Here is a 23,779-nt window from a genome sequence, read left to right on the forward strand (position 1 = left end):
TTTTACATGTAATGAGACGGAATCGGGACATGATTCGGTATCAATATTTATTAGGACAATTCATGGTCATGCTCCATTTGAACACAAAGCACCGAAATTTAGGTAACTGAACCTTATCCAAATATAATCCAGTTGAGACTGCTACGCATCGATATATGCAATATTCTAAGTGATAGCATAGCTCCTATCTGTCCATCTTCTTTAACTGCAGTGGACAAACAAATACAAGGTTCTGTGGCTGAGGCAAACTTACTGGAAAAGGCATAGCAAAATTACAATGTGTATCCCCTGTTGTAGCAGTCACAGAACAAAATGCTATATAACCCGAGGTATCCACCACTTGATATGCTTGCCAATAATACCTCAGGACAATTTCCAAATTAAAATTTAGCATTTCCAGTTACTCTCTCCCAATCCCTTCAACTTAGTCTTTTCTAAAAATCATCTAGAGACAGATTGTCTCAGCACAACATTCAACCACACGAGGAACTTGTCCCATTGCTGAAAACACAGCAGCAAGAAAAATTATTAGTTGCCAAAAATTGCATCAGAGAACTAAATGGCGCTGTAGTTTCAGGAAGCATGGCTAGAAATACATTGTCAACAATGACGGACTTGCCAAATGTAAATTTAAAAGCCAGAATCAAATCTTTGGCAAGTATTACACTACAGATAATCTGCAATAAACTGCAAAAAATTCAGTGAAAGAAGAGGGAAGGGGAACGACTAATTACAGTTAAAGAGTTTTTGATTTGTTTTAAACTGGCACTTTAAAGAAAAGGTAAAAAAAAATTAAAATCAGTTTTACTCCAAAATTCTTATAAAACAAAAACTGACCAAAAAATTGGACAAGTATCAGACACTAAGTCATTAGTTATAATACATACATTCCACCTAGCCACTAGAAGCTGTTCAGTTAATGCCTTTGTCATCTTTAAAAGAATATTGGGGCAGACAAATATTCTACTAGATTTATACACTGCTATCTCAATAGGTTACATCACTATGTAGGTGGAGGAAATGATGGACTCAACTGATAAAGTTTAAATTTTTATGCACTGAGCCACCTACTTCCTTTGTGGTGGGAGCACAGCATAGTATACTGGGGACAGATTTGTCACCTATTCTCCCATTCTAAGGGTCTCCCACCAGTATAAGGGTCTCCCACCAGTAGGGGAAGCAAGGCTCTTCAGTGCAACAGGCAAGCACAATGGCAGAAGAAAACATGTACAGCAGTACCACCTATTTTTCAAGTTGTACAAACAGTTCAAGGGTATCCTTTCAGAATAGGAAGGCAGCTCTTTTGAAGTTTAATGAAGATTTCATCAGAAAAGCAACAACTTTATCGTACCATTTTGTCCAGTATATGCACATAAAAAATAAGCACACTATACAAAGAAGTGAAGCAATATAATTTAAACATGCCATCAAGCTATAAACCATATATACATAGAAACATATGCCTATACAAACAGAACAAGACCACTTTATTACAAGGTACTTCTGTTGAAGTTTTTTGGAGGAAATCATGACAGAAGCAAAATGAGATCAAAGGGGACAGGTGTTGCCTCTAATAGTCTATTCAGAAGTTTCATGCAACACCACCATCTGTCTTCAGCATTTAATAAAGTTTTAGCTGTACATAGATCTTCCCATGATTTCTGGACTCCCTTCCTGTACAGAGGTAGATTTCTGTAGATGTTCTGATATTGCACCACGTAAGTATAATGTTTTTATTAAAACAAGGAACAACTTACAAAGGCTAATTTATGGGTATAATCTCATTGTGTGCATTCAGGTAGCACAGTAATTGAATTCATGTGCACTTGATGAAAACAAGTCCCTCAAAGCGAAATATTTTATTTAGTTTGAAGTCCAATTAAAAGCTGCAATTCTATTAACAGCTTCACATTCAGCTATCTCTTGTCATCAGGGTAACACACTTAAGTCTCTCCCTCTACTCTTGAGCCTCTGTTGTTTAGCCACTGCAAGCACTTGTGTTGCCTTTACTAATGCCTCCGTCCCATCCACTGCATTCAAGTTAAATGCTGATTTCAAATAGAGACAGGCTTTTGCAGTATTAGAACTTATGCACACAAGCAGTTGCAATACTAAGAAATTCACAAGAAGATGCATTCAAACACTTCTTGAAATGACTAACGAAGCCCATCCACACTTGCAGAATGGAAAACAATCTGAAACTGTGCTAGCTTCAAAAAGGCCATTAATCAAGAATACAATGCTACTATGAAAATTTGAAGACATTTGGCAATAGTTTGATTCTTTTTTTTTGTCCATCACATTCTTCTACTACCCTCTCTGACAACTCATGAAGGTGCAAAAATGCTTGCATGCAAATACCACTTTGTTTCTTAAATTAAACCTCTATAGCATACCTAAAAAGTAGGGACACCACAACTAATGATGCCAATGTATAATAACTTGAGCTCACAAGCAGTGCTAAGTATTTTTTCAGATGCACTCCATGAAGTGGAAAAACTCCATTTTTACAGAAGTCTGTCACCATGGAGAAAAGTGAAAAAGAACAATCTGGTATTCTGTGTACCGAAACATGAGAATAGAAGTGCTGCGAGTCTGGCTCAGCAAATCTAAGAAAGTTGTACTATGCACATGCTCACATGACAGTGCATGTGCATGTTTCACTTTCATAAAAAAGCTAATGTAAACAGCACCAGTCTTCGTAGCTGCAAGTTTATGAGAAAACTAAGAGGAAAGAAAAGTTATCTTTTTGTACCAATCAACCAACTATTTGTAACTATTTTTAATGAAGGCTTACATTGTAACCATTTAACATTAGTTTCCCAATTTCATTTTATGTGAAGTAGCTTGTTCCTTACACAATGTTACATCAGTAAAGAATGGTGATTCTAGTTTGGATCTGAATAATGTCTGTTGAAATATTGATAGAAGGCATACATAAATTCATTACGCTTCTGCATATACACACTTGTCAAAGTTGTTGTTGTTATATGTGTTGTTCGTTGTTGGTGTTTTCATTAACAAAGCAAGTAAATCCCAAGTTACTATAATAACAACTGCAATAATATTGAAATTCACGATGACTGTTCTCCCATGATGAAAGGGATTGCACACCTAGCAGTAGGAGTGAGATGGTCTCGCCTTCTTGGGAAAGCCCACGTTGTGAAGTGAAGGGAACCCTCAATCTGGAGTAGCTTAATCAGGACTCACACTCCCTGCACCTGGCAGGAAGTGCTTACGTACCTTTCAAGATCACATTTTTGAATGAAGAAGTTCATTACACACAGGAGAGAACATACAGTAAGAGTTAACAGACAATGGCAGGAACCAGGGCTTTTGGAAACTTCTCTTTTTGTTTTTAAAAACCAATGGTTCTTCACAACTAAGAATCCACAACTAGGAAAGCGTCTCATTCATACACTCGGCTAGTGCATAGCATCTGCGATTGCATAGAATGTTTCCAGTGCTGAATCAGTAACTAACCTAAGCAAATTCTTTCAAAGTTTGATTGGTTACCACTTGATATCCAGACTGCTTGCTGTTTGATTTACTGCACTGTATTTGGTGTGCAAAGTTTCCTGGACCTTACTGGAGTCCATGCCTTCTAGCCAGTCCTGGTACATCTTTTGTACATACATGTTGGTTTCTGGAAGTCTAACAGGTATTGCAGCATACACTTCTTCCATCTGGTTAAGCAGCGCTTTATCTGGTTTCCCATCTTCAGTCTGTGCCTGGCCTTTTCCATTTAGGCACCCTTAAAAAAAAAAAAAAAGAAAAGAGACACAGTGATGAAGATTTGATATAAGGAGAAATTTGGCAACTTCCTGTAGACAGTATGCAAAACAAAAGTTGTTTCTTTACAAAATCCACCCTCCCCCATTCTGTTCAAATTTGTATTTCCCTGAAGTGACTCCAGTATCAACATCCTTATAGAAACTTCATTTACATATCAACTATTTTCTCTGCCTTCTCTGTGGTTTTACGATCTTAATTATGTTCCTTGTCTTTTCTTGCCCTTGACAACCACCATTTCAGAGGCTTCCTCTGAGGTTTGAAATCATCATAGGAATCATGCTGTCATTTATTTATAGGTCATAAGAGAGCAAATAATGTTGTGGTTAATTTTAGAAAATCCAATCAATTTCTGAGCTAATCCTGTATATGTGTAATTGCTGTTCTAGACCAGTCACTAAATATTAAGCATTTTAGATTATTAAGAAGAGAATTAAGAAGGAATGAAACAGTGTCTGCCTGTAAGTACCTTCCTTTGAGATTTAAGTTTTGCCTGCAGAATGACTGTACATCCACTAACATTCTTACCTCCTGGGCAGGCAAGGACTTCTACGAAGTGGTATAAAAACTTTCCTTTTTTCAACTTCAGAACCAGGTTTTGAATATTTCTAAAGCCATAAGCCGCTGCGAAACGCAATACCGTCTCACCATCCTTTTCAAGGGTGACTTCCTGAAAGTCCTTGTTCCTGTGAAGGTATACAAATAAAGTTTTAAATCCCTGCATTGCCAAAGGGATGATCCAGCTGTGTCAGTTTGTATCCAGATGCTTAACATGGAACACAAGTCTTCAGTAAAATAGAAGGTGGAGTGAAATTTTCTGGATAGTACTACACTGAATTTCTCAAGGCAAGTAAGTTATTAATAAAATGAAAGCTAGCAGAAGCTATTTTAAAGCAACAGATTTACTTATCCATAATATATAACTGCCCATCAGTGAAAGACACAGACTAGTAACAACGCTGCCAGGGTTCACTTTAGTGCTAACCAGCCCATCCTACATAACAGTGATACAAAACTGTGACTTACTTTAATGCTTTGTAGGTGATTTCTTTGACATCCATGCCAAAAAGCTCCTTGGCAGCATGTTTGAAAATGTGCTCCAGGTAACCATCAGATCTCTTCCCATCATGCCTTACTACATCTCCCTCCTTTATTTCACCAAACCTTAGAAAACAATACAAAGGTCAACTCCTAAATTTAGTTCCTTCATTTCAAGCAAGTAGCATGTTTCTTCCCTTCTCTCCACCCAACCCCCCCCCCCCCCAAAAAAAAAAAAAAAGTTTCATAGCAGTGAGACCATAGCTTTATTATTATTTTTTTATTCAACCCTTTAAGGACAGCAGTAAGATGTCGGAAAAATAAAAAGAACAGTAAGAGGATGCAGGGCTCTCCATGTTCAGAAACCTTCAGTAATTTACAGGAATCACATTCGGCAGTTTACAGACCCAGTTAATTCATTGCTCAGAAGACATTTTTGGGGAAAAAAAAAAACAACAAAAAACCAGCGAAAAAGCAAGCACAAAAATATTTTATCAACTTTGACATGAGGAATTCTTAGCCTAGAAGCACATAAGAGCACTTCAGAAGTTACAAGCCTTTCTGATAATTTGTCTGCTCCTGCAGAACTATTTGTCAGTCTAACGTCATGCCATTAAAATAGCTCCATCAGTGCAGTTGCCACTGCACTAGAGCACTGCAGCTTTAAGGTAAGTGCCGCTCTACAGTGAGCAAAGAAAATTACTAACATCATACCTAATGGACATAGCATCCCTCTGTTACCCAGTTAAAAGCAGAGTGCTGATGAGCACAACTGGCTGTAGTATAAACTGTACTGGGATGCACGCTGGCAACAGCCAAAGACTGCACCTCTCCAGGCTCATGTTCCTTCTTGGAAAAGGAGAAATCTAGAGGGGTGTGTGGCAATGCTAGTTTCAGGAAGGAATGTTCTTCTTCAGATTAATGAATGGACAGATTACATCCTTTGCTGTTACATGCAAAAGCCTCTCCAGTTATAATTTGATTTGCCTTCTTCCCTTTCCTGAGGTCTATACAGTGCTGCCTTTTGCTTGAGCAGTCCAAACATAGCATCCAAGCAGGAAAACAAAGGGAAAATTACCCCAGCAAACACCTTACTAAAAAAAGTGGAAGTTGTAATTCTAAAGAGCTAAGTTTATATATTTAGTACTGCCCTGTGCCACGCCATTACATTTATTGAAGTACTCCAACTTCAATTTGATAACCTTGGGTCATTTTGCTTTGTGAGATGGTCTCCTAATTTTAGCTAACTGCTCATTGTTAGCATTCACCAGATACAAAAGCAAGTTGAAAATTGTACTAAGTTACTTAGATATTAAAAATTATTGTGAACAAGTACTTGACCACAAATTGGTGCTGTGCCACAACTTGTTTTAAAGAAGAATACTTCTATTTATGTACATTTCTCTACAGAAATCTGCTTTTAAGACCCAACAAAAGCAAAACGTGATCACATCTCACAGCTTTCAACAGTATCATCAGATTTGTCATTCTTAAAACAAACATTATTCCCCAATATACACTGATGTAGTAATACAGGTATATTCTGGTTAAGAGTTTGGTCTTCCATTGGACATGCTGATTATGAAAGAAATGATTACCTCTATGTGATTATGTCTGTGAAAGCTATACTTAATCTAAATCTTATTCTGTGTAGCAGCTTCCAGTAAAAGTAAATCAGGGCTATACTACAACCACAGCCCTGAAACTGTTGCCACTGTACAACTTCATTTCACCAGTCTAGACTAGATATAAGCCGGATACTAACTGCAATGATTTTATTTATTTATTTACTTAAATTTCCAAAGCTTTCCATTCTGTGCAAGAAAGCATGTTTATTGCTCTACCACCACCACTCTGGAAAGATACCAAGTAACATTTGTCACACTTGAACAAAGATCACTGAGCACTGAAACCAGCCTCTGTATCTAAGCCTGAAGAATAAAACACCACCCACGCTGCTTTCAGGGCTAATCATAGCCGTAAAAAAACAAAAAACAAACAAAAAACCTCTTCAAATCTTTGTGTTACTTTCATTTGCTACACTTCACCTTGAAGCATGTTTCAATTTTATCTATCTTAAAAAAGTGAGTTGCCCTGTTTAGGATAAAACTGAATTACCATTGTCATGAAAGGGTGCTATTTCAAACAATTCTCCATGAACATACTAGAGGAAAGTGGAAATTTACTGTCAAAGTGCTGCTCTGATTGAAAGGGAAGCACAGAACAGATGGCCAGCCCATGAGGCAGCCCAGCATCATGGTGAGGCCAGGCAGCTGGAAGGGGGCAGACGAGACTGTTAGCTTTAGACGTGCTCAAGGAATGGAGAGCACTGAATGGAGTCAACACCCTCAGACAGTCACACTTAACTAGCAAGTCACGAACTTGATATAGCCAAATCTAGTATTACAGCACTGCAATATAAACACAGAGCTAAATAAATCTTCAAAAATCAGATTTTAAAAACAGTTTTTAAAAGTTTCTGAAAGGATGAGGCTTTAATATATTCAGGCTTTGATGCCGACTTTTTGCTTTAGCAAGAAAAAAAATGTTCCTTTGAGAAGTTTTACATTTATGTTGAACACCCAAAGGTTTTGTCAATTGTCATCAAAATAAGGAAGCAATCCACAACAAAGCTACTTACAAACTATCCACAGCTACTTCAGTCATATCTTTCATAGACACATTTTTCTGCTCCATTATTTGGACAATTTCACCTGTAGGAAAATACAGGACATTTTACTTTCAACACAAAGCAGAACGTACATGCCATGCATTTAAGAGATCGACATCCCAACACCTCCATGTGCTTACAGCCACATCCTCCACTTCTTAGAGTCAGTTACCTCCAATAACTCAGAAGCCTGATACATTGAGCCCTGAAGAAAAAGGCCTTCAGCTTGCTCCGAACTTTGCATAATGATACTTAACCTTTCTGTTGAGTAAAGTTTAGAACAAGTAGTTTCTACTTTGCAATGAAAAAGGAGGATATATTGTTTGGACATCAAGCCTAAAAGACAAGAGCCACACCAAAAAGTCACTGGTGTCACACAGCAAAAATAATCCCAGTAGAGATATGGCCATACATAAGCAAGACAAAGATTTGTAACATCGATTTGCATAGCTCTTACTTTTCTTAAGGGGTTAACAAAACTAAGTATCTGAATCTTGATCGTGAACTTAAAAGGGAATTTTTTGGTTTTGCCTTCCATATAGAATACCACTGGTACCAGTAGCACAAAAAAAAAAAATGTATTTATTTGTAAAGCAGAAGAAAGCCCACCATACAATTAAAATATACTTTGGAAAAAAAAAAAAAAAGCCTGGCATAAAAACTGGAGATTCATGCATATCTTTACAAATAGTAAGCTTAAAGATTTAACCTGATGTTAGAACACAATCAACTTCTTGTGAATTATACAAGGCAGTGTAGAAATCTTCCCTCAAGGCTTCCAGTTTCTTGTCATAACAAGGCGCCACAATTACATGGAAAATTTTATCTGGAGACAAGTTCTGCACAACAGAGAAGAGAGCACATGTGAACTCCACAGAAAGCAAAGGACAGCTTTAAGGATGACAAAGGTAAAAATAACACCACACTTTCCATACAGTTAATATTAGAAATCAATCTGTAGAAATAAATTTGAAGACTGCAGCACACGTGACATGGTTTGCCAGAAGTCAAAAACATGAGCAAACAACATCTGAAGTCAGCCTTCTGTCTGAAGCTTCTACTTATTCCTTCAGACTATGTGACGTGTGGTTTTGTAGCTTTTGACTGCCTTAGAAGTGAGCGCAAGTCAGGATGTCTGAACTCCATTTTCTAGCTCTGTCACTCACTCACTTTCAGCCACAAGTGCATCAGTTGATCTCTGTTTCTGTGGAGATAGCAGTATTTTTCTATATAAACTGAATGCAGTTAAGTGTATGGTATGTACAAAGAACAGCAACTTTTTCAACATAAAAAATTGTAAAGATAAGAAGATTAGTTTCCGGCATACAATGCATTTATTGATTCTGGATAGGAAGGAATTTCCACAGCACTCGCCTCTACTCCTGTTTTAACTTCTACAGAACTACACAGGCAGTATATAACAAGGATCTCACTAGCAACTCTGGATTTAACTTCATCTCTAAGCAGCTAAATCCATGTTGCACTGGGAGCACAAGGATTGCTGCCAGCTCACAAATAAGATTCTTTGTAGATTGTTCTTCTCATGGACGCTTACTTGTATGGCAGTAGAGCAGCATTTATTCTTCAAGTAAAAAGACAAAATTCAGGATGCTTAGAATACACCAAGATCTACATTTCTGTATTAGAACATACTACCTCATCTTTTTAGAAGAGTATAATGGTAAAAATACGGCAGAATTACGTACCTGCTGCCTGGCAAAGTAGCCCTTCACCAGGGAGCCCATGATCTGCTGTGGAGACTTTGCAGTGCAAATGTGGGAGGTCACAAGATTGGTGAGTACTCTCTCAGCATACCGGATCCAACCTAGAATGACAGGAATCACAGACACTGAAGTAGCATGTGAGCACGGTAAGGTGACGGTAGTTATAGCAAAGTTGTTAGAAATGAAAAAATTTTCACAGTAGCTAGAACATTCCTGCTTTGAAAATGGAGTTCATGCATGCTGGAATCCCCCACCTTAGGAACCGCAGGAAACCTCAAGGCTTTGTTAACAGTGCTTTACAACTAGATACTCGTAATCCACTGCATCATTAATTTGAAACCTAGAAACCACTGTAAAGTGCATGATCTATTACATCCTTTCTAATGCATGAAATTAACCAAGCAGGAAGAACAAGATCCCAGCTAACAAAGAGTAAGTTGACTTCCTAGTCCTTAGCTCTTGGATCAGTGGATACTCCAACAAATGTACTCTGTTCAATTGCTTAGCTGTAACTTTCTCTTTCCTGAGATTTAATAACCACACACCCAGCTTGGTCATCTAGAACAGAAGAGTCACATGGAAACATTATCACAAGATGCACATGGATTAAACCTGGGAAAAATGGCTTCTTTTATTATTGTTAGAGTATCTACACCTTCTTTAGAACCACCTCCCCGTACACAAAACAGTTAACTGGTGTCTCTGTATCCAACATCCAGTCTTAGTTACTCAAGACTCTCTGTCCCCTTCACCAGGCTCCTTCAGCATTTCAGCTACAACAGGGTATTTACATTTACACCACCCCCGATATCCACAGCAGTTCTAGTATCCCCCACTTTACAAAACATGAACTGAAAAGTGAGGGGATTAAGGTATCCAGGCTGTGTGATTCTTACTTAGGCACTGTAACTTTTACTGGAAGCAACAGCCCAGCATCTTTTACAACAAGGACTTAATTCAGAATTTTTGCTTCACCCACATGAACTGTAGATCAAACAGCTAAATTGTGCAGAAGTGTTTAACGCAGCCTTCTAGGGAATTCTGTTGCTTTTGGTGCTAAGAAAGAGCAAAAACATTTCTTGCTTCAGCCTTTTATCTTCAAGCAGATCAGCGTTTACATAAAAAGGGAATACCTGTAGTTTAATTCTTAAGCTTGAAGACATTGCCAGGTATTTGTACATAAGTGCAAGTCATAACACTGCCACAAAGGCCAGCAAGAGAACTGGAACTCAAGTGGTATTCAGATATCCTAGCTGCAAACTGTAAGGAAATTTCACTAAATTCCAGGGGATTTCTGGCAGATAGCACCCCAAGCCATTTCTTAAATTCTTTTCTTCCAGCAGACAGAACAAGCGTACAGTAGTTCCCGCTGCAGAGTGAGCATTAGTCATTGTTTAATTATACAAGCAGCCTTGAATGAGCCGCAGAAGACATTTATCTGCACTTTGTGTACGTGCTGTTTCTGCCTACTCATCAGCGGGGCTGAATTCCAGAGCCACAGTTACAGGAGGCCTGAGATACCCAGCTCCTCTATCAGTGTCCATCTGTACCCACAGAGGCCTGCACCCTTCAGGAATTCATTCAGATTTTAAACCACTCGCTGGCTTGTGTTAGTATCAAAGAACAAAAAGAAGCCCCTCCAAATCACTGTGTAAATGCTTACAGATCCACTTCAGAACATGTTATTTTTAGTGGTTTATCATAAGGATGTCAGAGAGAGACATGTGCCATAAATATTTATGCATCAGTATAAAGTACAGAACAACTAGGTAGAAAATATTCACTACTTTAAAACCCCATTCCTGTAAAAGGAAATTAATTTAGTTGACTGGAACAACAGCATTTCAATCCCCAGCAGTTATGCTCTTCCTGCCTGTGCTACAAGCCTGCCCCATTGACTTGTTTTAGTAGTTCAGAGGTTATCAATGCATTAAAAATACTGCGTGGTTCCCAGAGCAAGTGCTTTACATTGCTTAACCATTTGGTAAATGAGGAAAGAACTGATTGTTTCTGAAGCATCATGCATAAAAATCACTAGAGCAGTTACACTGTTGTATTTTGGACAAGAAACAAACAAATAAAAACTCTCACTTTACCAGAACAGCAGGCGGAGGTAAGAACAATTTAGGCAGAGACAATAAAATGCCCCTTGATCAGGTTTTGGGATTATACTAGCTATGCTCTGTTACTAAGGGTAGATTTTACAACGCAGACCACTACTGCAGAGGGTGATGTTTTAATCTGTGGAGTTATACCCAAAGATAAGTAAAAGTAAAGCAGTAATATTTGAGTTCACGTTGACCTTGATCTACAGAGCTATATAAAAACATTTTTGTGATGAGCACACCCAGTAAACAAAGTCTCTGTGACAAATTCATGTCATCTGGGGTCAGAGAGGGGAAGGAGAATGAAGAACAGAAAATGCACCCAGACAAATTCATGAAACACAGTAAACAACCTTACTTTAGATGACTGGACAAATTTCTTCTGTAATTGCTGTCAAAGGGAATGAAATGCTGCACACTTTCAGAATGGGTTTACAGTGGTATTTCAGTTCACTTTTCCAGAAATGGAAATCACCCATGCCTCTACATCCACAGCACAGCAGACAGCTAACACCACAACTTGCAGTGAAGACAGAAACAATCTTTTGTAGAACAGATAAGGATGTGAAAAGAGCTCCAGCAACTGTGTTAATATCTGTCTAGTGAGAGAAGCAAATAATCTTAACTCAGTATCTAGATGCAGAAAATTAAAACGATCTTAGAGGAAGTTCTAAAAGAAGCCCACAGGTTTTGAATTTTAAATAACGCACAAGTCAAAGCTGATTAAATGGCGTGGTTTCAACTTTGCAGGTTTTGCACTTCCAAAAGAGCAACATATAGTATGTCTGTTTCTAAAGATACCAGATAACACTAAGATAACACTAACAGAAAGAAGTAGAAACTTTTCCCTCTGACATGTATACAGTTCCTAAAGCATAACCCAGATACTTCCACTAGAGAACACGCAGAATAAACAAGAGTACAAGTATAATTTAAATATCAGTATTTAAAATCTAAATAGATGACAGGAGCAGATTCTGGAAGCCACTGAATACATACTCTCATTCCTTTAACTGTAACATTTTTATTTTTTTAAGAATGCAATCCACATGAATTATTTCCAAGTTAAAAATATTTTTGTATTTTTCATAGAAAGCCTTTTGAAAATCAACACCATGAACTTGCTAGGGTGGAGCTGGCAAGGGACGTTATCAAAGGAGTTATTTTTGCCCCCTTTTTGATACTTGTTTTTAGGAATATTATTTAGCACAGTTGGGAACTGACTTGACAATGTGCTAACAAATGCACAAGTAAACAATAAGTGAATGTACTGCATCTTTTCAGTTGTGATAAATGCACATTCCTATTGTAACACAACAAGTTCTCATGCAAAATTCTCAGAACAGGGTCACATGGCAAGTGGGAGTTATGTTGTAAATGTTAGACATAACTGTCTCAGTCATTAGAAATAAAGTCACTTGCTGAAGTGAAAAGTTCAAGACTTTGCTTAAGATAATGGATGTTATGGTTTAATTACACCAGTTAGAAAAATTCCTTAAAGATTCTTTTCAATAAAAAACACCATGTTAAACTTTGTGGTCCAGGCATACAAGCAGCAGCCACCAACTCCTCAATCATAATTTCAGTTGTGATAAATTTCTCCTAGGGCTAAAAGGGCTAATGAAGCGCTAAAAACCTCAGTTCTTCTGTACCTCAGGTTCATTATCCAGACATTAATACGTAATGTATGCTTCTTTTATAGCAGTAACAGGAAATACAAGTTGATAAACACCATGTATCAACACTAGCACAGGTAATCTGTAGTTCAGGTTCTCTGTATTATTATCAGAAGCTCCTGAGTACCAAGCAAGGTTCATTTTTTGAAGAGCAACAACAGAATTTACACTCCCCACCTTTTACAAAGGTGCAACAGGAAACAACTGCAAGATGCAGACAGGACATCTACTGCAACTTTTGTAGCTGACTGCGCAAGGACCTACACTGAATTAGCAACTACCTTATCCAACATGAACACACCCAGTCCTTGTCGGCATGGCTCACATTTATGTGGCTGAGATAGCTCAACACACGTGGGAAAGCCCATTGGTAACTCTTCCAACAGCCTATGAAAAACAGACGAAATCACCCTTAATTCCTTGGTGGAAGAAGGTTGGAGAATCAGTTCTCACCAGGGCAAGCAGAGGCAAACATTGGTAAGGCATGCTCCTCCTGGTTCCTCCGTTGATACCGCTGCACGAATTCCCTCTGGCTCTCCAGGATACTGAAATCAGCAGCTATAGTGGTGTCGAATACATAATGCACCCCTATGAAACACAATAGTAAGGAAAAAGTGAATGAGTAGAATGTTTTCCACCTCACACATCCTTCCAAATCCTAGGTCTACAGAAAATCTTTTAAGATCAATGGGTACATTCTCTACTCTCTACAAAAATTTCACAATTAGTACAGTCAAAAATAAAAGCTGTATGCTGAAAAGCTATCTTCTGTGTCATGAATTGAAAAGGACCACCAACTTGCTAACTCTGACTAGCAACACTTCAAATAGCTCTCAGCTTCCTTATGGCAAGCTTTTCATTCAGAAAATATTTGCGTTTTTTTTGTTCAATTGCATAGGATCACAAGACCTCAGGGCTATATGCAGTGAGTCTTGAGAATGAGCATTCTTTACAAAACATGAAGTGACTTCTTATCCACAAAAAACACAACACGTATCCTGCTAGGAGGCATATCTGCCTCTGCTTAAGTTGTCTGCAAAGGTACATGAGCATATCAGCAACACAGCAGAGACCTTCCATCTGCTTGTTTAGCAACATACTCCCTATACACCTACGTAATATTGAGCACGTCCCTGCAGCAAGTGAGGCAAAGATAAATAAAGTATTCTAAGAAAACTGGGGCCCACCAGAACTTGGCTCTCTTTTTGGACACAGAAAATAATATACTGGGTACAGACATGCATTAAAAAAATAAAAATAAAAAAAAAGGCAGGAAACAATTCACGGGTTTATTACTGTCCTTCTTCCTCCCTCAAGTACATTAAAGAATAAAATCCTTAGTTTTTCTAATTAAACTTTGTATATACAGTATAAAGAACAAAGGAAATACAGCTTTAACATACAGCAGATACAACAGTTTTTATGAGTCACTTGAAAATACAGAAAAAAAAATATCTGATAATATTCTAGAAATTAATGTCAAAGGGCCAGTAGGCACTTAGACTAAGAATCCCCTCTCCCTAAGTCAGAAAACAAGGGAGAAATCTTATTGAAGCTCACAGCCAAATCCTCCCTGGTTTCTTCATAGTGAACATTTCAAAGACGGCTTTGTAACGTCCTTCTGTTCTCTGACCTTCACTATCAACACATGCTTCAAATCTATTCCTGAAACCAGTGTATGTCACACTGCTGCACGGTCACTAATATCACAGAGTACACATTTCAAACTCACCTCTAAACTAAATTGTGCTTTATGACTGCATAACAAACAGTTCTGCTGAGAAAGCAAAAACATAAAATAACCTTCCCTTTCTGCTCCACCGTAACAACCCCAAACTTACCGAGACTTTTGAGGAAACCACAGAGTCTCCTGGCTGCATCATTCACAGAGAGATTGAATTTAGCAGCAAAATAAGGCAATGACTGAGGGCATATAGACACTGCCAACACTTTGTGTTTTGAGGTATCGCATTTCTGGTAAACAAAACAAAACACAAAGGAAACAAGGTAATTACAAAAGGGTAATGCTCCCTCCTTTCCCTCCCTTTTCTACTCCTGGAGTTACTCCTCAGTGTCCTATGCTTCAGCAGGACTTATTATGAAAACCCCTATGAAACAACTACCACGTTTCTTGAGGGGAGGACAGGATGTTCTTCTGATCCTGTCGGTGTTATCTCTAATCATCCGTAGATGTTGCTTTTGTATGACTCAGGGAAATTCATCTGTCCCAAGACAATTCTGTAGTTGGTCTCATAATGGCATAAAGAAATTTAAGAGACATTCAGCACCTATCAAGTTTTCATTCCTACCAGAATCTAGTACTGACAAATGAGGAAAAAAAGCAGAATGTTTAAATACTAAAATAAATGAACTAGTGTTTCCAGGAGCAAGGCATGCAAAGTTACAAATTCAACCCAGCGAATTACAGATCTGAACTTTTGTTCAGGCTCCCATGTCTCTATCACTGAAAAAATTGAGAGGAAACTGGCAAAGCAGGACCCTAAACAAGCCAGCATTTGTAAGCACTGAAGAACTCTTTGAAAACACATACAGTGGTGTGCAATTGTAAAGCTCAGATGACTCTGATTTATTTGAAGATGAACCTTGTGGTTTCATTGAGATGTTGTCCAGATCAGTGGAACACTTGAAAGAGAAACCAGGACTATGGTACATACAAGTCTCACCCTATAAAAGGTTAGAGACTATAGTTTGTTCTCAGACATCCTAAATACTGTACAATGACCCTGCAAGTAGAGCTCACAACTGTCTGGAAAGCATCTTGCTTGCTCACTACCTTTCTCTGGACCTGGTAAGTTCTGACCTGTCTGCCTCTCAATTGTGGACTTTGGGCTCTCTTAATTGGACCTATGTGACCTGAAAGGGTTGTGTCCCTCCAGCCCTCCCCCTTCCTTCTCTTTCTCTCATGTACAATATCATGTTATATGGAGAGTTAAACGAGTTCTAAGAAAACTGAATTACTACGTAACGAATCATCTCATTTACAACACTTATGTACAGATAAAAAAAATGCCAGCATTAATTCTAATAGCTTTTCATTACCAAGTAAGGACACAGAAGACTTGAATGGAACTAAATTAAATCAGTATCAAGATCTACAAATCTTAACACCATACATAGCGATTACATTCCAGGGAATACCAATCTCAGCAGAAAACAGCAATTCTTTGGCTGAATTGAGGGCAACCATTTTTGTTCCAAACATAGGCAGCTCAAAAATACATTAAAAACAATTCTACTTCCAAAAGTCAGCCTCAATAACTTTGTATTATGTGGATACACTGCCATAAGAAACTCCCAGAACAGTGCTAGCAACTATGGTGTGAATATGCATACACAATGAACCTCAGACCTCTTTGATGTCAGAGTAATAAGGAAGTTATGTTTTCTAAAAATCTTACTTGGGCAAGTGCAATAACTTTCTTCATTTAGGGCCAGTGATGTAATCTTGCTTCTCTAGTGCAAAATTATGTTAAGTACTTTTACTGCTCATCTTGCCTTAAGTTTTCATTCCTCTCTGGACAAAGTACATCCTGACAGATCTTCATATTGACTGCCTTGGGAAATTAAGTTCTTAGTCATTCTGTAATCTCTCCCCCTCCTCACAGAAAACAGTGCATTATTGTTTGTGTCATTTTACCTTATTAAGGTTGAGTATACGAAAGAGCTCCTTCTGATTCTGTTGGAAAACTCTGGCTCCTTCTTCTGATGTCATACAATTGTCACATGCTAAGCAGTCGCTAAGGAGTATTTTAGCATTAGCCAATGCATAAAACTCATTTTTCTGAAAAAAATAAATAAAATAAATAAATAAATACAAATACATAAAAATTTAATAACGATCAAGCAATTTTCAAGATCTCTGCAATGACCCAGATAAAAAGCCGATCTGCTTCTCACTGTTTTATTTACAACAAGATGATCCATGAAACTGGTATAATATTACAGATTTTTTAGAAATAGTCAAAGTAATTTGTTCAATCCTTCTTCATGGTTCTGCTCGATTATTACTGTGAAACTGCAAAATGTTTAAGTGTAAACACATAGGTCTAAATTTAGTCCTGAAGTACATGTTGTAGCAACCTGATTTGCATTGCATTTCAGAGTTGACAGTAACCAATAAGTTACCAAGCAAGAAAACTTTTAATTGAACTATTAAGCCTCTTTAATAGGCAGATGCCTCTACCACCAAGATGGCTTAGGCTTTTACTGCTAGGTAAAACAAACAGAAAGCAGTCTTTCAGTTACAGTGACCATTTACACCAAAGTAACAGTTCTAGATTTCTGGCTAATAAAATTAGCAGCTCAACTGTGGGGGAAAATGAGTACTTGGATGGAAGTGCAAGATAACCAAGCTACTTGTGGAAAAAAAATAATTAATTCCTTCAATTAAGAACCTATTCCCAAGGAGACAGTTACCTCTTAAAGAACAGTATGTGACATGAGTTTGTCCTATATAAAAAAAATAATACATTTGTGCACTTGAACAGGCAAAATTCCACTTTTCTCCTCCTAAGCCCTGTTCCCATTGTGAAGAATTGAGGTAAGATTTTGACACACAAACAACTTTAAAACAACAACAACAAAACAATTATTGTTTGTGCTTGCAGACCAAGGTCTTTTTATTTCATCTTTTGAAAAGATTCTTGATTCTCATGTTACGGACACATACAGACAGGGTCTTAACTGATACAGCGTTATACCCAGCGCTTGGAAGTTCTCTATTTGGAACCTCTGCCTTTGGGGTGCATCACAAAACAAGAACAAAAAGTACATGGTACAGTTTTTAGAAGGAACATTACCTCTTCAAAGCCATCGTTAGAACTCAATGCATCAACAGATGCACTTTGCGAGTCATCATTTTTCTGTTTTTTACTGCATTCCTGAAACAAAGCATAAGACGTATTACGCGAAATATACCCAGCAACATCGTTACAGAACTATTTGGATAGTTAAAAACTCCTTTAGCTCATTTACAGGTTCTGACAGTACAAGAGCTGCACCTTTATAGCCAAGGCTTTATTTTCAAAGCACGTTGGCTACAGCGAAAATAATTCCTCAGAAATCCCCTCGATCGGTTTCACAGCTCTCAGCGACTGCTATGATTTTGAACCCCGAGGGGAAGCACAAACAGGTCGCCGAGAAGCCAGAGACACACATCGCGAGGTGACCCCCCCGAGAAACCCCAAAGAAGCAGCACCACGACCCTGAACGACCCCGAAGCACCCCGAAAAGCCCTAAGGGGCGCCCCCCACCACCACGCCGGGCTTCCCGGGGGCGCCCCCTGAGGCGCCGTCCCCGGGCGGGGGGGTCCCACGGCCGCCCCCCCTCACCTTTTTGGTGCAGTTCTCGCACTTCATTTGCGGTCCCTCCGGCGCCACCCGGCTCTCTTGCGGGACAGGAGCAGGTCGGTGAGGGCCCGGCCCGGCCCCGCCGCCCTTTGTAGCCGTGCCCGCCCCCTGCCCCTCGCACCGCCAGGCACCGGCCGCTCACGGACGGGGCGGCCGCGGCGCCGGGGAAGAAGCGGGCACCGTACGGCCCCGCCGCGCTCAATCGTATACCCGGCAAGGGCACGGAGCCAGGGCTGGAGCAAGGGCTGGGGCTGGGCAGCGCCTCACGGCTGCGTCGCCGCCGGGCTCCCGGCTGGTGCTGAGGCTGGAACTGGAACTGGGGCCGCCGCCGCCGCCTCCCCGCCCCCCCGCGCGGCGGGGCCCATTGTGGACCTGAGCCTCGGCACGTAGCCGCCGCCGCCGCCGCGCTCGCCCCCGCCGCCGCGCGGGCACGGGAGGGGCCGGGGGCGCGCATCACGCGCCAGGCGCGCGCCCACCACCCCCTCCCCGGCAGCTCCTGCCGTGAGGTGCCGCCGGGCCGGCAAGGGGAGGCTTCAGTGCTCTGCTGCGGTCTTTTTCTGTGGTTTAAACATCCTCCGTAGTTACTTCGTACGTTTTTCATACATTTCGCCTCCCCCTCCCCCCATTGCTTCTTTCAGGTCTTTTAAAATAAGAGTTCGTAGGATCCTAGAATCGTTAGGGTTGGAGCAGACCTCCCAGGATCATCTGCTCCAACCATCCCCTACCACCAATGTCACCACTGAACCATGTCCCCAAGCACCACAGCCAGCCTTGAACACCCCCAGGGACGGTGCCTCCACCACCTCCCCAGGCAACCCATCCCAACACCTGACCACTCCTGAGGAGAAACGGCTCCTAATTTCCAACCTGAACCTCCCCTGGCACAACTTGAGGCCATTCCCTCTGGTCCTGTCACAATTACCTGTGAGCAGAGGCCGAGCCCCAGCTCCCCACACCTTCCTTTCAGGTTGTTGCAGAGAGCAGTAAGGTCTCCCCTGAGCCTCCCTCTTCTCCAGATCAAACAACCCCAGTGCCCTCAGCTGCTCCTGGGGTTGTTTCGAAGTTACTAAACACAAGATTAAGCACATTAGGCCAACAGGGCTTAATCTCCCATTTCTCAAACAAAATACACGTATCAGTGCCCTGTTTGCAAACACACATCGTGAAACCCTCAGCATAGTGTTACAGGGTGCATAGCCCTGCCTCCCACACCTCGCCACCCCAGCAGCACTGGTTAAGGCACTTCACATCCATGTCAGTGGTTGCCTTCCTAAATCTCACATTGTACCATTTAAGCATGACAATTCAACCCGTATTTTGCCCACTCTGCTTTTTACGCATCCCTTCCATTTAAGCAGCTGTATAAGCATACGCCTATGGCTGAGCAGATAATTTTTTCAAGTATAAAAAATAACCTTTCAGAAATTAAACCACGGAACTTCCACCAAGCATGTAACTTCCTCTCTGAACTGCAACTTTCCTTTGCAGTGTGCAACGTAAATTTCTTCCTGGTACAGGTAAGGTCTACAGCTTTAAACCACATGTTTTTACTTATTTGTTTATTTATTGTTAAGCACAAATGGCAATGTTGTACACGAACTAGAGACAGTAATCACTGCTTAATTTTGTAACCCCACAATGTAACTTCCCACTTTTTTTTTTCTTACTGCAAACTGCCTATAAAAGACATCACATCCCGAGAAGTGAATGTCTTAAAATCTTTTACAGCCAAATCACCAGTCTAATTAGTGTTCTCAAAGATAACCCTAGAATAGAATGTAAAAATAATGCCTTTTTTTTTTTTTTAATTTAGAGACTGAGGTGACATATCACTGAGGTTGAGGAATCAGGAATTCCTTACTACTAATAATAATGAAAGCACATAGAAGCACCATTTCTTATTGCCTATTTAAAGAAAAACACACTGATATTGCTTTATATATACACCCTGGAAAAAATATCACTAATCCTTGCTTGAGGTAAAAATTATAATAGCTACAAGAATGACAGTTCCCTGTGCTTCTGCTATCTTCATTCAATATGCTTTCGTGTTTTGTATTACCATGTTAGTACAAGAATTTTTAGAGCACTACAATCATTCTAGAGCAATATAACTTAAGACTTCGGGTTTCCTACAAAGTTACTAGAATGCAGCATTTAGGGAACATCTCGTTAAAATCTTTTTCTGTCCCTCTGGATGAGTATCTTCTTATAAAAAAATTGTGCCAATCTTGTCCTTATTCCACAAGGATACAGTACGCATAGTTGCATTGTCAAATATAGCAGTAGCGTTCTCAGTTAGGAACATATTGAGATTTGCAATTAAAGTCATAGTTAAAATCCTTCTGTTTCACACTTATGATTATGCTTACTTTTGTTATCCAAACTTAATACAACAACTCTTCAAAAGATATGACAGCTTTGGATATTTCATAGAATATCCCAAGTTGGTAGGGACCCATAAGGATCATCAAGTCAAACTCCTGGCACCGCACGGGTCTATCCAAAAGTTTAGACCCTGTGACTGAGTGCACAGTCCAATCACTTTTTAAATTCAGACAGGCTCGGTGCAGTGACTACGTCCCTAGGGAGCCTGTTCCATTGTGCAACCACCCTCTTGGTGAAGAACCTCTTCCTGATGTCCAGCCTAAACTTCCCCTGCCTCAGCTTAACACCATTCCCGTGGGTCCTATCACTGGTGTTTACATTGTGGTACTGGTGTTTATATTGATAATTCTGCACAGATCATATTTAAAATATATGTATTTTTAGTTTTTCCTCATATTTCTTTACATTCATAATGCAAATCAACATCTAAACATTTGCAGAAATACTGAACCATCTGAAAACATCTCAAGTGTACCTCTGCCTTGAGAACACCTGGGTTAAATTAATTTAAATTTAAGAATTCAATCAATAAAAAAGAGCAAAAACTTGTACAAACTGGGGAGCATGCAAGGAATCAATATTTCAATGCACAGTATAAGATTATACTCATGCAATTATTAGATAATTAGATGTCCCATTTATATTACTGCCGAGGGCAACTTCTGCTTTCCATTAGCTATTTATACCATTTTCCCATAGAACATCACATCAGTTACCATCAGCACTGTGCCTGACAACCCATTTTCATCTGCCCCTGGGGTGGTAGCAGTTAGCACCCTTGCTAGGCTGCAAGGCTACTACCAAAGAAACTCAATGTAAAAGCTTTTCTATGTCAACAGTAGGTAGCACTTAAAAGTATGAAGAAAGGACACTTTAAGTGTCCTCTCCTGCTATATTTGGCCTCTGTTGCTACATTTAACATTTATACCTGTACCTAAAGCATTTATACCAATAATGAAATAGAAAACTAAGTATTTCTCTATGAAAACAGTACATTGCAACCCATTTCAGAAAGCTTTAAAGGCTATGCATCAGTGCTGCGAGGCACTGTAAGCTGCAAATGCCTCCTCAAGTCAGTGACAGCATATGCCACTGAACAGCTGTCAGAATAGGCAATAAATCTTAGTTACAGCTGGTAAACATGTATTCCATGAAATGAGCAATTTCCAGGCTTTATACACAATGTTCCCATAGAGTTCAGTGGGGCAATGGGATGATATCATTTCTATCTGGGACTGACAGTCAATTCAGTCCAGCTGCAAAACACAACACTAGATTAGTTTACAACCATTTAAAATCAAAAGACACTAGGAATTTTATCCTGGCATGTTAATAAAATCACACACATAATGCACTGCTGAATTTCTAAGTTTAAGGGAAGACTTTGAACGGAAAAAACAAAAGTACAAGGAACTACAAGAGAATATTTCAGAAAAGGGTCTGGAATTAGGAAAAAGAAATAAAGGCACAAAGTCAGAGTCAAACTAATGCAAAATAAAGACCGGTTCTGTCATATTTGCATGTTCTTGTGATTAGATCATGACTTAGAATTTACAAGTCTATTTACTATACAATGGCTTAAAAATGTTTTTATTGAGCAAGATCTCTACAAGTAGTCAATTACGTATCTCTGAATTTTTCTTCTGGCAAATAGTTTTTGTTTCTGCAGCAACATGTTTTGGATTTCATTATGTTCTAAGTCCAAGATTAGGCTTTTAAAATGTGTTTCTTCCTCAATTTATTTTTTTAAATCAGTAGGCATATCGCCACTTACCTACTTCAAAGTACCGTAATAAAATCCCCAAATTATTGCACAAGAAATGTCATAAGAATTATTAATCAATACCAGATCTTTGCCCTATTACAGTTTAGACATATGCTTGATCACGTGTGGGGTATTTCCCATATTTTAAACAATTTCCCTCTAACTTCATAATTAAGTCTTTTCAGTTTATCCTAATGTGGCTTTAGCAGAACTGGAGAAGTATAGAAATGCTAATATTTTAGCAGATAGCAATAGAAGAATCAACAGATCCTTACTGGTATGCTGTGTGATATATATTGACTGGAGGGGACAAATGAATTTCTTCACTCTACTCTAGAGACAAGAAGTCTTTGTATTTTATCACATGAAGTGGCTTAACATTTGGTTTCCAAAGAAACTACCTGCATTTAAAAGCTGACCGCTGCTTATAGATTATTTTTATCATAAGCCATAGAAACTCAGTTGTTTGTTTGGGTTGAAAACACAAGATACTTATTACTTTGTATTATTCATCCAAAGCCAGCAGCTGGTACCTCATGACTCCCAAGCATGCCAATTCAAGCTTTCAGTTCCTTGTAGCCCTTCCCCATTCACATAGTTGTTCTGTTACACAACACAGAAACTGCAGATCAGTTTGTATTTTCTATTACTTGCAGTAAATTAACTCCATAACACGGAGTCTGAGTCCTCCCTCCCCCTAATCTTCACACAGTTAACTCTGGACTGTCTAATCTAAAACTAATGGACTTTGGACTGTCTAACATAAATCTAAAACCATTCACTGTGGAACCAAAAACTCAGTTACTGTTCACCAGCAATGATGTTCTGGAACAGCTGAACAAACTTCAAGCATATGGCCTTAAGCAACCCCTCTGGAGTATCTGGATTTCTATTAGGAAAATATTAAAAATTAAGTGTCATTAAGGAAGGATCACATTCCTGTGCAACTGAGAGAGAACCAAGTATCTTCAGGAGATGAAATGATCCATTGATTTACATAAAGGAAATTTAAGGAGTTGTACTAAGCTACAGGTGCCCACATTTTACCCATTTTATCCCAAATCTTACATGAGCTGATGCTCTAATAGATTAAACATTAACAACTTTCATACCTGAATGATGTTTAACTAAACTTGAAACACAAAGGAATTTTCAAATATAGCTTACAGTCCATGACAGGAAAGTCACTCAGGATTTCAACTGAATTGGAAACTCTCCTCCCCAAGCAATAGATTTTCCAAACCCAAGCCT

General features: G+C 39.2%; 1 protein-coding gene across 1 annotated transcript; it reads right to left on the reverse strand.

Moving 5' to 3' along the window:
* Positions 1–30: 30 nt before the first annotated feature.
* Positions 31–18,776, reverse strand: NARF (nuclear prelamin A recognition factor). The gene is made up of 11 exons (XM_027471490.3): positions 18,358–18,776; positions 17,827–17,907; positions 16,665–16,808; positions 14,848–14,980; positions 13,460–13,594; positions 9,208–9,326; positions 8,211–8,340; positions 7,472–7,544; positions 4,819–4,956; positions 4,321–4,478; positions 31–3,754 (listed from the first exon to the last, which is right to left on the reverse strand). The coding sequence occupies exons 1-11, from the start codon at positions 18,382–18,384 to the stop codon at positions 3,513–3,515; spliced, it is 1,380 nt and encodes a 459-aa protein (XP_027327291.1). The 5' UTR covers positions 18,385–18,776; the 3' UTR covers positions 31–3,512.
* Between the last annotated feature and the right edge of the window lie 5,003 nt (positions 18,777–23,779).

Source organism: Anas platyrhynchos, chromosome 19, assembly GCF_047663525.1.
Source record: "Anas platyrhynchos isolate ZD024472 breed Pekin duck chromosome 19, IASCAAS_PekinDuck_T2T, whole genome shotgun sequence".
NCBI classification, from domain to species: Eukaryota; Metazoa; Chordata; class Aves; order Anseriformes; family Anatidae; genus Anas; species Anas platyrhynchos.

What these genes read in the sequence shown, in the direction of transcription:
- NARF (XM_027471490.3), bottom strand. Translation starts at nt 18,384, where the DNA reads ATGAAGTGCGAGAACTGCACCAAAAAG. An exon ending in GTATACTCAACCTTAATAAG is followed by an intron (nt 14,981 to 16,664) that starts GTAAAATGACAC and finishes TTTGTTTACCAG; the next exon opens with AAATGCGATACCTCAAAACA. An exon ending in TGGTTTCCTCAAAAGTCTCG is followed by an intron (nt 13,595 to 14,847) that starts GTAAGTTTGGGG and finishes TGTGTTTCATAG; the next exon opens with GGGTGCATTATGTATTCGAC.